This window comes from Pimephales promelas, chromosome 17 (genome assembly GCF_988280905.1).
Source record: "Pimephales promelas chromosome 17, fPimPro1.hap1.1, whole genome shotgun sequence".
NCBI classification, from domain to species: Eukaryota; Metazoa; Chordata; class Actinopteri; order Cypriniformes; family Leuciscidae; genus Pimephales; species Pimephales promelas.
The window spans coordinates 28,116,204-28,130,683 of NC_142785.1; the positions used below are offsets into that span (position 1 = coordinate 28,116,204).

At 38.6% G+C, this 14,480-nt stretch overlaps 1 protein-coding gene across 7 annotated transcripts in view; it reads right to left on the bottom strand.

Moving 5' to 3' along the window:
- sdk2b (sidekick cell adhesion molecule 2b) overlaps positions 1-14,480 on the bottom strand; it is a 328,267-nt gene that overhangs the window by 34,452 nt on the left and 279,335 nt on the right. For all 7 annotated transcript variants that reach the window (XM_089122340.1, XM_089122336.1, XM_089122334.1 and 4 more), the window contains 15 exons: positions 13,866-14,013; positions 11,691-11,831; positions 10,859-11,040; positions 9,628-9,743; positions 8,520-8,715; positions 7,142-7,240; positions 6,377-6,568; positions 5,144-5,265; positions 4,933-5,042; positions 4,172-4,322; positions 3,853-4,090; positions 1,904-2,019; positions 1,529-1,718; positions 1,348-1,446; positions 236-430 (listed from right to left, as the gene is read on the bottom strand). In XM_089122340.1, coding sequence (XP_088978466.1) covers positions 236-430; positions 1,348-1,446; positions 1,529-1,718; positions 1,904-2,019; positions 3,853-4,090; positions 4,172-4,322; positions 4,933-5,042; positions 5,144-5,265; positions 6,377-6,568; positions 7,142-7,240; positions 8,520-8,715; positions 9,628-9,743; positions 10,859-11,040; positions 11,691-11,831; positions 13,866-14,013 — 2,295 coding nt within the window. The remainder of the gene's footprint in view (positions 1-235; positions 431-1,347; positions 1,447-1,528; positions 1,719-1,903; positions 2,020-3,852; positions 4,091-4,171; positions 4,323-4,932; positions 5,043-5,143; positions 5,266-6,376; positions 6,569-7,141; positions 7,241-8,519; positions 8,716-9,627; positions 9,744-10,858; positions 11,041-11,690; positions 11,832-13,865; positions 14,014-14,480) is intronic.

A 14,480-nucleotide genomic window follows, 5' to 3' on the forward strand; every position in this document is an offset into this window, starting at 1 on the left:
TGTAAACATCTCCGTTTAGACACACAAACACACACTCTAGATATGTGACAGATTACATGACCCTGTGACAATAAGATTATTTGTATAGCGATGGGGGCTTTATCAAGAGAGAGGAAGCACAGATGAATTACAGAATGTGTGTCTAGTTTTTATGAAATAAGGTCCATGAAAGTCAAAATAAGACCTTTGATGAGTTTTGAACGTCTCTTGCTCCATTGATGATAACGTGCATTACCTCTTTTCTCTGTGGTGACCACTATAGCCTCTGCTGCCTCTCCCCATCCCTTGCGTGTCTGCGCTCTGATACGGAACACGTACACGGATTCCGGCCTCAGTCCGGTGACGGTATACTGCCGTGCGCTGGAGTTCAAGACGTCAAACGTGGCCGTGTTGCTATTGGTGGAGTTCAGGCGGTATGTGATCTGATAGGCTGAGGAAGGAACCGATTACGTCACAGAGATCAGAACAGGACTTTCCTTGCGTGCAATTGAGAGAATGCAACACATTTGGCTTGTTTCTTGATTAGAGGAAACACAAACAGGCAAAACCAATGTGATTTCATTTTACAATGGGGCCGTTCAAGACTGAAAGCAATTGTAAACACTTTTTACTTAGCAAGGATGCATTAAATTGATCAAAAGTGGCAGTAAAGACATTTATAATGTTACAAAATAATTATATTTCAAATAAACGCTGTTCTTTTGTACTGTGTTCTGATTTTTTATTTTTTATTTTTATCACAGTTTCCGCAAAAATATAAAGCAGCATTGATCATGATAAAAAATAAATAAATAAATGCTTGATTACTGAATCAGCATATTAGAAAGATTTAGGAAGGATCATGTAACATTCAAGACTGAAGTAATGGGTGAAATGAATATCTTTAAATATATTACATTAGAAATGACAATATTACCATTCTTACTGTATTTCTGATAAAAAAAAAATGCAGTTTTGTTGAGCATAAGACTTTCAAAACCATTTAAAAATTCTGAATGGTATTGTAAGTAAGGGTAAATAATTCTCTTTATGGTGGAGGTTTGACCACAAATTTAAATCACGTTTTTTTTTTTTTTTTTTTTTTCAAAATTAAGCCGGTTTTCCGGTTCATGACTTTTTTTTCTTGCACAATCAGGTGTTCAAAGCATTTTCTACTGGTTGAGAGAGGAATTACTGCAATAAATTGACTTACGATGGTCTATTTTACTGTCGTTAGTGAATATTATAGAATAGAATAGCGCTAAATGTCATGATGGTAAAAAGTGGACATTCAGAAGACAAACATGCCAGAAAACAGAAATGGACGCATACGACACACATGACAAACAAGCAAACAACATCTTGTACCCAGTATGATCCCGTTGGGCTGGGAAGGTGGCTGCCAGATGAGTCTGACCGAGGTGGTCCGGACTTCAGGGAACAGAATGACGACAGGCGGCCCGGGAACTGGAAAACAAACAGTCTTATCATACACACACATCTGAGTATATTATAAGGCAGGTATTTATTTATGTACTGCCATGCCCACCATCATCAAGGGTTCGCTCCAGGATTGAAGGAGAGCTGGGTCGGCCGTCTCCGATGCGGGTGAAGGCTAGCACCTGGATCTCATACAGAACATACTTCCCCAGTCCGGTCAGCTGAACACTATGGCTGGCGTTTCCTTCCACCGTCCAGAACTGTAGTGGAGAGTCTGAATCCTTCTCCTTATATGCCACCTGAAAGTGTAAAAGAGAACGTATAGATCAAAGTTGAAGTGTACAGCGGCGGTCATCATTCACTTTCATTGTACGGGAAAAAAACAAAACAGTTTTGGTCATGTGTTATGCACTCAAATGTATTCAAGATGTCGTTTTTGCAACTTTGCTTCAAAGAATGGTGTTTATGTTTGTTTCTCACAGACCTTGTAGCCCAGGATAAGTCCATTCCGATCAGTTTCGGGAACTTCAAACCAGCGGACCAGAATGCTGCTGGAGGTAGTGGCAAATGCAGAAACATTTGTGGGACCACAAGATGGGACTGCATTAAAACAGAACGATTGGTTAAAGTCAGATGTGGATAAAAGACAGATGTGTTAGTTAAAGTCCTCATGAAATCAAAAATAGACGATTCTTGTTTTTTTTTTTTTTTTTTGGAGTATTTCGGTATTTATTATAAATAATTTATCAATGCATATCATATTTATTTATTTTTTTTTATTTATGTGCCCATAACTTCCCCTCCCTCTTGCAGCAACATCTGCAATCTGGATGAATATTTTAATGCTATTGATCCCGATCTGAATTCTGAATTGTGATGAAGCCTGAATCATAATCACACCATGTTCGTTTGTTGGCTAGAGGAGAACTGGCCCGACTGAGTCTGGTTTCTCCTTGGTTTCTTTTTCCCCCCTCCATTCTGTCACTTTTGAGTTTGGGTTCCTTGCCTCTGGCTTGCTTAGTTGGGGAAACTTAATATTAAAAATAATATTATTGATCTGTCTGTACTGACGCTGTTGTATGAAAACTAAACTGAGCGATGACATTTTATTTTTTTTATTTTTTTGCCGAACAGCTTTATAGACTTATAATTTAATAATTTCTGATTTTTACAATGGAACTGAATCAACACTAAACTGACTTACAACAGCAGAAATGCATCATTTTCCTGTTATCACTGTAACGCTGTGCACTATATAAAAAAGGTGACTTGACTCATCTCTACTCTTCTCTGATGACTAGTTTCCTACGAGGGTGGAACAACCTGTCACTCACATGAGATTGACCAAACCACAACCATCTAATCAATTCCTAGAGGACAAAATCAAGTCCTCGCCGCACTTTTTTGTTTGGTTTGAGAAGCTGTTTCACTCATATATACACAATAAAGAAGAAAAGACTATCGCAACTTCCCATTTCATGCCGGAAGTTGCATATATGGATACATTAGCCTTTCTGAATAAGCCTATGCATTTCAAGCCCTCAAGTCCTTCCAATAGGGCTGGAATATGTTCATTGTATATGTTTGTGTGTGTGTGTGTGTGTGTGTGTGTTCTGGGGGGGGATTACGTGTGCTGATGGCTATACACATATCAAAGGCAGAGAGGTCTGGAAGACACCAGATTTTGACCATTATTGGGGGAGTAACAGAGAATCACTCTGCGGCACAAATCCCCAGACACGGAGTGCACGATTGATTGGCTAAAGAAAAATCAGGGGAGTCATGTGTACAGCCCCATGTGTTACCAATTTCCTCAACACCCGCTTATTAATCCCAAACTTGCTTCCCTGAATTCTGGTAACCACGGAGACTGAGCTGAGAAGGGGAAAAAGAGGTGGTCCAGAGGAAGTCAGTGCATGTGTGTGTAGATTTGTGCCCAGTCTGTTTTAACAGGAAATCCTGTGCCCACAGACCATATATGATAAATGATTTAAGATATGCATTGAGCTCAACATATGTTATCATTTAAACAATTTTCCATTCCATATTATAAAATGGATAGTTCCATTTAGATAGTCTGGCCTTAAAATAGTTAATTTATATTTTCACTCTTGTGAATGAAGATGTACTGTATACTATATTAATGTATCAATCATTTAATTACAGAATGACCATTAATCATTACATCAACAACAATAAACCAATCTACAGTCATTGTAATGTGACTTATGATAAAAGTTGATTAAATAATCATAAAATGATGTATAAAATGTATGTATATGTATAAAACGTATATACAATTATTTATGTGGTCTTTAGTGAGTTTAAAATAAGTTTAAGTATAATTAAAATGAATTATTCATAAAATATTGCATTAAATAGACATGGTAAGCTCTAGATTACTGAAACTTCTGAAGCCTTGTTTCTCTTTACCGGACTCTCGGGTTCTTCCGCGTACGGGTTGACTCCACGGTCCTGCTCCGATGCCATTGATGGCCTGAACTCTGACCTCATACTCCGTCCACTCCTCCAGGTCCTCGATGGTGAACTCTCTCTCCAAGCGGTCAGCGATGACGTGCAGTAGGGCTTTAGACTGAGCTCCAGTCCTGCTGTACTGCACACGGTATCCCACCGAATCAGGGTTCCCGTTGTACTCCCATTCAGGAAGAGGCTGATAGACGGTCATAAATGAGAGAGTGAGTTTGTGTCTCAGTGTCATGTGTATGGTTTAGATTCCAGATCTAGAACATACCACCCATCGGAGCCAGAGGCTGGTCTCGCTGGCTGTCCGCAGGGTGACATTTGCGGGGGCAATATCAGGAGAAGCCTGAAGGGTCTGGATCTTTCTGGAAGGCTGGCTGGGTGGACTGGTGCCCACTATGTTCACCTGACGCATACGGAACCTGCAAATCCAAATAAACATGGCCATTTATACATTGACATCCATCTTGGGTGATCCAACACCAACAGTGTTGTTATTGTTAACTTAAAGTAAAGTTAAAACCATTAAAAAATATGCTCACACTTTAGATTAGGGTTCAGTTCTCACTATTAGACTTTGCCTCAATAAACACCTAATAAATGCTTATTAACAGTTAATTAAATAAGTATTGTGTATGATTAAGGCTATGGTCATACAGAATAAGTCAGGCATTTATACGTATATCATTTATAAGTACTAATAAACAGCCAATCTCTTAGTAATATGCATACTAATAAGCAACAAGTTAATAGTGAGAATTGGACCCAAAACTAAAGTGTTACCAAAAATATTTTCGTTAACTGAAATAAAATGCACAATAAAAATATAAAATGAAATATTAAAACTTAAACGGAAATTAGAATTGTTGCATAGTCAACTAAATAAATCTTAATAAAAAAATAATTACATAATATATAAATAATAAATATATATAAATATATAATATAATATATATATATATATATATATATATATATATATATATAAACAATAAAATGTAAAAAAAAAATTGCTTGAATAATAAAAGTCACCTATAAAAGGTATAGGGGTTGAGGCCGGAGACCTCCAGAGAGCGAGCATCAGGCTCATTGGCCAGCTGATGGACCATCACCCAATCCTCATTCTCTCCAATGATACCCACCTGAAAGCAGAAGACAATAGAGAGAGATTCATGCAAGTGTTCAGGCAAAGATCAAGTCTAGATTGTGAAAGCATCACCCCCTTAAATAGAGAGTGACCCACCTGGGCCTCCACCTGCCAACGAGAAATTGAAGTCTTGCCATCATATCCTGGCTTGTACTGTAAGGTTACTGATCGAGGGCCGATGTTTGAGATGGCCAAGTTTGTGGGAGGCCCGGGAAGCTCTGTATCGCAAGAGAGAATAGACTGTTATAGTTTACAATGCAAGAAGTTCTTTAGTTTTATTTAATCCAGAATATAATTTTTGCAATAAATCTTAAATAGAAAAAAAGGTTAAGTATTAAAAGAATGTAGTGAAGTGTTAAAATGTTTAGCTGTGTTATGGCGCCCTCTTCTGGTAAGATAAGACTTGATGAAGTAAAACTAAATAAATGATAAATTTTTCTCATTCAGTAACATTTTTTTATTTATTATTAATAAAATGTGAGTTGCTATATTGTTGGCAGTGTTTTGACGTTGCTGTTAGTGTGTTGTTGTTTGTTATGGTGATCTGAGTGGTTTCTAAGGTATCTGAGGTGTTTGCCTGACTATGGCTGTGTGGTTGCTAGGGTGTTCTGGGTGGTTGCTAGGGTGTTCAGAGTTGTAGCACGGGTACTGGTACAGGGTTTTTTTTTTTTTTTTTGGGATGGTTTTACACCATAACAATTAGCAAGCAGCACTAATGTACTGTTTCTGTAGTTTTCCCACTGTTAAATGTCTGTGTGAAAGGCAGAAATGAAGGAGAACGGTGGTACAAATCCTTCCACACTCACAGCTGTTCCCCAGCTTATTATCATAAGTTGAAATATGCCTCCAATAAAACACTGGGGGGAATGTCATGAAAGCAGCAGGGTCTGTATAACTTAATAAGGGCTACGTGGCGCGACGCTATGAGAGTTCAGGATTCATACATCTTTAAACGTCTACATTTACTCTTGAATGTGTTCGGTTCGTACAAGGTTTGAGTCTGGAATCCATAGACTGTCTAATGAAACAATAAAGACGAAATGATCTCTGGCCTGGGAGTCGTAACAGTGAACTTCACGTCCGTGTGTTTGTGCTGCGTTGATGCAATAACGAGAGCTCAGACGTTTAACTTTATAACCCTCTGTAGTCCTTTTAATGGGAGCTCCTAAAACCAGTGGTGGTCTAAAGCTGGTTCAGGGACAGAGAAGAGTATGTGTGCGTTTTCTCTTCTCCTGTTAGCATTCCAGACCTTTTTCCGGTCTGGTTTTAATGTGCAATTTGCCAAAACTGTTTTGGCTGGTGTGTGCATTCAAGCATTCACTGCTTTACCTGGTGGTACTCCTGAAGAGATTGTTGAAGATGACAGCTGACCCTGACCCTTAGAGGTCATTCCGGCCACCTCAATGGTGTACGTGGTGAGAGCGGTTAGTCCAGTGACTCTGTATTCCAGAGTAACATTAGGCAGGTAGTGTGTAACCCGAGTGTTAGTACGGTTGTACTCCTCCCATGATATACGGTACCCTAGGAAACAAATATAATATTAGAGATGCACGATAAAAGCAAGGGCTTTCACTATCCATCAGCCGATTGTTTAAAAACTGCCGATGACCAGGGCCGATTATATCCTCTCATTCAAAAGAGGCGGAAAAACGTGTTCAGACTGCAACTCGTACTGTCTGTGAAGAACATTTTTCTTGTTTTGAATTTACGGGAAGTTAATTTGACAAAAACACATTAATAGTTAAAAACTAGCAACATAAAATGATTCACAAGTAGTTCAAGTAAGGGTTGCCAGGTCTACGTTTTTTCCCTACATAAAAAAAAAAAAAACATTATTTGTAGCGCGCCTCTCATCCAATAATCACAAATAGCTTTGTTGCTTCTAACAAGAAACATAAGCTTTAAAATTGTTCAAAAAACTATAACTGCTCGCCCACAATAACATGCAAGTCATTCTGGACAATCTAGCAAACAACAAAGAAATCCTGTCTCATACACTTGATATGTGATTGGTTCTGAAGAAGTCATCAACGGAGCAAAGAAAAAAATATTTCTTCGATAAAAATGTGTGTTAATAATAGATTAAAATCTCACCAGTCAGAACGCCGTTCTTCTCATTGGGTTCTCTCCAGCTGACTTTGAGAGAAGTGTCTAGAATCTCAGTGAAGCTCAGGTGACCCACAGCACCAGGAGCTGAAAATACAGGACAGGGATCAGGCTGTGAGACCTTCACAGGTACAGAATACCTGGAGATGTGAGTGTGGTTTCCATTAAAACATGGGCATAGGTTATCCTGCTTCCAATGGTTGGTCTTGAAAGCACTGATCATCAATAATACGGCTTAAAAAACGCGATTTGAGCATGATTTTGGTCAAACGGTAATCATATAATGACACATGTAAGTGTCAGACCATTCATTAAGCCATGATCTTAACTTTCAAAACATGGTGTTTAATTACCTGAATAGTAGCAGTTCTACACTAACCTGCAATTTCCACTAGTTTCAAACCACATATTGAATTATATTGGTGGATATTACCTGCCATTCCTTTTCACTTAAACTGGGATACTCCACTTTTTTTGGAAATAGGCTCATTTTACAACTCCCTCAGAGTTTTCGAATCAATTCAGCCGATTTTCTGATATTTAGAAGAATATCAGTAACCAGACCGTTTCTGGTCTTACTGACTTCCATAGTAGGAAAAAAATATATACTATTGTCGTCAATGAGACCAGAAACTGTCTGGTTACTGATATTCTTCTGAATATCAGAAAATCGGCTGAATGGATTCAAAAATGGTAAAACTCAACTGTTTACCTCTGGAAGAGTTGTAAAATGAGTCTATTTCCAAAAAAAGTGGAGTATCCCTTTAAATGTAATGCTTCAACGGTTGGTGACACATACTCCTGAGATCCAAAAGCTAATGCCATCGCAACTTACTGTACCTGTGATGAATTAACAACTGAGGCAGAACCTGATTCTACCAACATGTTCCTGGATCAAAATCTTTTTTGATCCTGGAACAACATTCCAATCAACCAATCAGATTTGAGGGAAATGTTTAATAATTCATCACATTTATATAGCGCCTTTCTGGACACTCAAAGCGCTTCACATAGAGGGGGGAATCTCCTCAACCACCACCAATGTGCAGCATCCACCTGGATGATGCGACGGCTGCCATAGTGCGCCAGAACGCTCACCACACACCAGCTTACTGGTGGAGAGGAGACAGTGATGAAGCCAATTGGTATATATGGGGATGATTAGGATAACTAGTTTACAGTTTATGTGAAGTATAGTATTTCAACCAGGTTCTACATCAATGTTATTCACCTATCATTTCCTTCTTGTTTTAGGGATACCTTATGGGGTAGGGATATGGTTAGAATTATATTTTCAGACAGGAAAGTTGTTCAAGAATCAACAAATTATGTTGAGTGAGAACGTGCGTGTGGGAACAGCACTCACTGTCTTCATGTGTGCGCAGGCGTCGTGGAGAGCTGCGAGGACCATCTCCAGGTGTGGTGAAGCAGAGCACAGAGGTGAAGTACTCCGAGAACTTCTTCAAGCCGGTGATGTGGCCCACGTGAACGCTGTCCTGGAAGTTCGGCCGAACTGTCACTACTGTCATCTCATCTTCCTTTCCTGGCTCCCATGCTAACAGCTAAAAAGAATGAGGGAATAAGGTAAATTATCCAGTTTTAATTTATTTGTAACTTTTTTTTTGCTTTACTTCTTTACTATTTATTTATATACAGTATTTTGGTTTATATACAGTATATATGCATACATACTGTATATGGGTGTGTGTTGTGTACATATATACACTCTAAATGCTGGGTTGTTTTAACCCAACATTTGTGTTTGTCCATATTTGACCCAAATTTGGGTTAAAACAACCCAGCATTTGGGTTTAAAAACAACCCAACAACCAGAGTGTACACACATATATACATACATACATACACGTGTGTACCAAACTGGTCTGTTAGACTGAACTGCCCTTTGTGTTGACACATTTTTTGCACAATTACTTAATTTAGAAATGACATTTCTAAATATTGTTCAAATAACACCATCAGTGAGCCTGATTGATTCTAAGTGAGTTCCCTCTGACAATGGCTGAACAGTCACAGATTTCCTCTCTTGTACCAATACTACCGTGGATTACTTGGCATTTCAAAGTTTATAGACACTTGAAACTCTCCTCTGAGGGCACTAAAAAGAGAATGAGAGTTATAAGATTGATCTGGAATGACTCCACAGAGAGAGAGAAAAAGCCTGCAGACAAATATTCCCTCCAATCCCAGCTGATGTTGCCTGGGACCGAATCTAAACCTAGCTAATAAGCTATTTTAAGATTAATGTGTCTGGCTGACTGTCTCCATTTTGTAATTGTCCTAAACAATTCTTTCCAGACACCGTCTGGCTTTAAAGAACTAGAGTAACAAGAGGATCAATTCTGGACCTTTGGTTACCCTTGCATGAAAGCTCCTCAACAAACTCTAACGCTAAGTTTAATGCATTTTTGGATCAGATCTGAATGCTGATTTCTTCTCATTCCTTCAGCGTTTACCTTGTAGCCCTGGTTGATGCCGTTAATGAACTGCGGGTTCGGGGCTGTCCAGGTGAAGCGGATAGTGGTGGAGTTGACGGGCTCTGCTTTCACGTTGCCTGGAGCGATGGTGGGAACTGGTTGACAGGTAAAATGGAATAAGGAAGAAAGAGACGGAAACAAATGAGACTTCTTTTTTAGGTAACACATTTCAGATGCTAAACCCCAGAAAACTGATGAGAAAATAATCAGCTCTGTTTTCACAAATTATACTGTAGATTTTAGACGACTAAACGGTAGCGTTTTAAAGGAATAATTACCAAAATATGCCTCATATTGTTCCAAACTCATACACTGACATTTTTTTAAAGGAACACAAAAGGGATTGTTTTTAAATAATTTATACACAGCTCTTTCACGTACAGTAACAGTTCACAGTGACCTCAAACTTTGATTTTCAGTAAAAAAAATTAAATAAATAAATATGTATATTTTGGTTTGCTCTCTCGTAGAACTGCACAAGAATTTAGTGCATTCTATGTTTTATTTTTATTTTATTTATTTATTTTTTTTTGGGGGGGGGTTGTCTGTTTTTACTACTGAATGGAAATGACTGTGAAACACTGATTTGAAAAATTAACAACAACAACAACAACAACAACAACAACAACAACAACAACAACAACAGTATGCAAGTTTGGAATAATATAATTTATGACAGATATTAGTAAATGATTCATTTTTGGATGAAGCATTCTTTTAAAATCCAAATAAATAAATTAAACATACAAACAAACATACACTCTTTTTCAAAAGTTTGGGGTCTGTTACTTTTTTAATATTTTTGAAAAGTCTCAATATGCTCACCAAGTCTGCATTATCAAATATACAGTAAAAATAATAATATTGTGAAATATCATCATTTAAAATAGCTGTTTTTACATTTGAAAATATATTTACATTTTTTTTTATTTGCTCAAGAAACATTATTATCAATGTTGAAACCAGTTGTTCCTCTTAAAAATCTTTTTTCAGGATTCTCTGATACACATAAAAATTTAAATACCAGCTTTTATTATTATAGAAATATCTTGTGACATTACACATTTATTTAGTGTTGCTTTTCATCAATTTAATCATTTCTTGCTGAATAAAAGTATCAGTGTCTTAATTTATTAGTATTTTTTTTAAATCTGACCACACACTTTTGAACATTAGTGTATGAATGAATGAATCGGATCTAAACCCTCACCTCCCTGGAGTGTCCACTCTGTAACCTTATGGCAGTAAACACCTAGTCCAGCTCCATTATAGGCCGCCACCTCGATTTCATAATTAGTCCAGATGATGAGATCCTCCAGCAGGAGGTTGGTGACATCAGGGTTGGAGATGTTTTTATACTGGATATCCACAGGCAGACCGGTCAGGCGATACCTGAGATTAGCAGAGGGCTATATTGTTAGTGTCAAGGACAGATGCAAAGATTTTCTGATCTTAACGGACAGAGCTTTGACAGAGGAGAACATTTCCTCGAGATAACACTCTCTGAAGGGCTCTGATAAGCATTTCTAAAAATATACCTCATCTCATCTACTCTTCATAATCAGATCTGTCTGTTGGTTTTTGTACCGCAGTACCATATATGAGCAACAGGGGGCGAGAAAGAACCACTCTAGAAATGTCATGCCATTCTGTACGTTTTCTTTGAGCTGAGCCGAGGACCATATGGGGCGAGTGACCAAGGTTTGCAATATCAAAGACGGCCTTCAGCTTTCCTCAATGATGAACAGGGAAAAATATATAAATAAATGAACAAAAAGTCCATTTCACTGTCATCACTGACGGAGGAAAATGCCCTGAAGTGCTCAAATCCTGGAGTAGCCTTGAAATAATACAATACAATCAAATTTCCCCTCAAACCTGCTGTGGAGAAAGAGAATTTAGACCAGCTGGAAAAGAATCATATTGGCGTTGACTGGGAAAAACAGACAGCAGAAGATTGAGAGTGAAATAAGTGTAAAACATAGAAAAAACTAAGGGTATAAGATACAATCAGACCCCAGACATGAGTAAACATGTCTCACCGGATGATGTATCCTCTCAGGATGCCATTTTGGTGGCTTTCTGGTGGTGGCTGCCACTGAATCATGATGGACTGGTTGGTGCGGCCACTGGCAATGACGTTCTGAGGGGGAGCGCTGGGTGGCTCTTCTGGAAGAGAGACCCTGAGGAGAGAAGGTGAACATACGTGATTATTTGATTGCGTTTGGGGGGGGGGGGGCTTGAGCCCTACCGAGGGAGGCTAAAGGATAGTGTACTGTCAGCAGATAGTTATGCAAAAGAAACCTCTTCAAGGTGATACAAGAACCCACTACAAAATTATCTGGCATATTAGGCTGCCACTTGCCAATAATTGAACACAAAATCTCAATTTGACATGTTTTATTACCTCAATAAGTACCCACTTGAGCGGTCTGAATCAGAATCGAGTATTGCAGGGAGCTGTGTTACAATATACTATATGAAAGATGCATGGTTCTGAACTTTTCTTTTTTGAGGAAATGCCAAATGACTCCAAACGTCACAACTACCAAAACAACAAATAGAACATGATTGGTGTTCCAGGTTGGTCCAGTCTAGAACTGTCAGGAACACAAAAAAAAAGCGATGACATTGCTGATTGACGATTGGCTCTTTTACTTGGAAGGCGGGACTTACACTCACTCAAAAGATTATTAGGAACACTTGTTCAATTTCTCATTAAGCGCCAGACGGGACGGTCTGAGTATTTCACAATCTGCTCAGTTACTGGGATTTTCACGCACAAGCATTTCTAGGGTTTACAAAGAATGGTGTGAGAAGGGAAAAACATTCAGTATGCGGCAGTCCTGTGGGCGAAAATGCCTTGTTGATGCTAGAGGTCAGAGGAGAATGGGCCGACTGATTCAAGCTGATAGAAGTGCAACTTTGACTGAAATAACCACTCGTTACAACCGAGGTGTGCAGCAAAGCATTTGTGAAGCCACAACACGCACAACCTTGAGGCGGATGGGCTACAACAACAGAAGACCCCATTGGGTACGACTCATCTCCACTACAAATAGGAAAAAGAGGCTACAAAATTGGACAGTTGAAGACTGAAAAGTGTTGCCTGGTCTGATGAGTCTCGATTTCTGTTGAGACATTCAGATGGTAGAGTCAGAATTTGGCGTATACAGAATGATAACATGGATCCATCATGCCTTGTTACCACTGTGCAGGCTGGTGGTGGTGGTGTAATGGTGTGGGGGATGTTTTCTTGGCACACTTTAGGCCCCTTAGTGCCAATTGGGCATCGTTTAAATGCCACAGCCTACCCGAGCATTGTTTCTGACCATGTCCCTCCCTTTATGGCCACCCATGTACCCATCATTTGATGGCTAATTCCAGCAGGATAATGCACCATGTTAAAAAGTTTGAATCATTTCAAAATGGTTTCTTGAGCATGACAATGAGTTCACTGTACTAAAATGGCCCCCACAGTCACCAGATCTCAACCCAATTGAGCATCTTTGGGATGTGGTGGAATGGGAGCTTCGTGCCCTGGATGTGCATCCCACAAATCTCTATCAACTACAAGATGCTATCCTATCAATATGGCCCAACATTTCTAAAGAACGCTTTCAGCATCTTGTTGAATCAATGCCACGTAGAATTAAGGCAGTTCTGAAGGCGAAAGGGGGTCAAACACAGTATTAGTATGGTGTTCGTGTTCCTAATAATCCTTTAGGTGAGTGTATTTTACTCCAAGTGCAAATGATCCGTCAGTGCTATATACAGTCTGAGATGTAATACAGCTGTAAAATGATCTCTCTGTATCTCTCTATTATAAAGGCTGGTTTCGCCCGGTATATTCTGAGTTGGGATTATCGTAGCTAAAAGAGGTTTTTTCTCAAACCTCTGGAGAACCAGAGGGATTTGTGTCCGTTCTGATGGGGGCATTTGCTGAATGTCTAATTTAAGTGTTGAAAAGCTTCCTTTACATGCCGAGGGCTTTGATTACACTGATCCTTGGAAGATACACTGACACACATAAACACATCCAAGAGAAATACAGCCGTATACACAGAGCGTTCAGACAGATAAATCCTCTCAGACACTGTCCCATGAGAGCACAGGCAATTTTCACATGCTGTGACAGAGTGATAGTGTTATCTCGATGGTCAAACAGGGCACAGCAATGATACTCAACGGGCTTTAGGACCCCGTGATCAGCTCACCGGTCAGTCTCCTTGCTGAACTGGCCTTTGCCAACGTCGTTGACGGCACACAGACGGAACTGGTATGAGCGTGCCGGGATCAACCCGTTGACCGTTACAGCGGCCGACTCTGGCTCAATGTTAGCCAACAGGACCGTCCAAGGAGCGTCTGTGTAGAGCAGATAACGAAGGACACACAATGAACTAAACCAACATTCTTAAAAATAAAAAAAGAGGATTTCATAGGACAATTTTCTTCAGGTCCTGTATAGCCGCTGAAGAGCCTTTCAAGTTTAGTTGTTCTATTTGTTGGTTAGAAAACCCAGAAGGTGATACGAAGAACAGAAACATATGAAGAAAATAATAAATATAATCAATATATATAATAATATATAATAAATAATAATATATCATAAATAAATAATAATACTTTCATTAGTATGTTTTAATACATTATTTTGATAATAAAAAACACAATGTAAAAAATGATTAGTTAGCTATAATAATAATAATAATAATACAATTATAAAGAAAGGAATGTTTATGTATAATAATAGGAATGTTTATGTTATTATGAAAAACAAATAATTGTATTCATATTATTTTATTAATAATAATAATGCTGATTATATGACT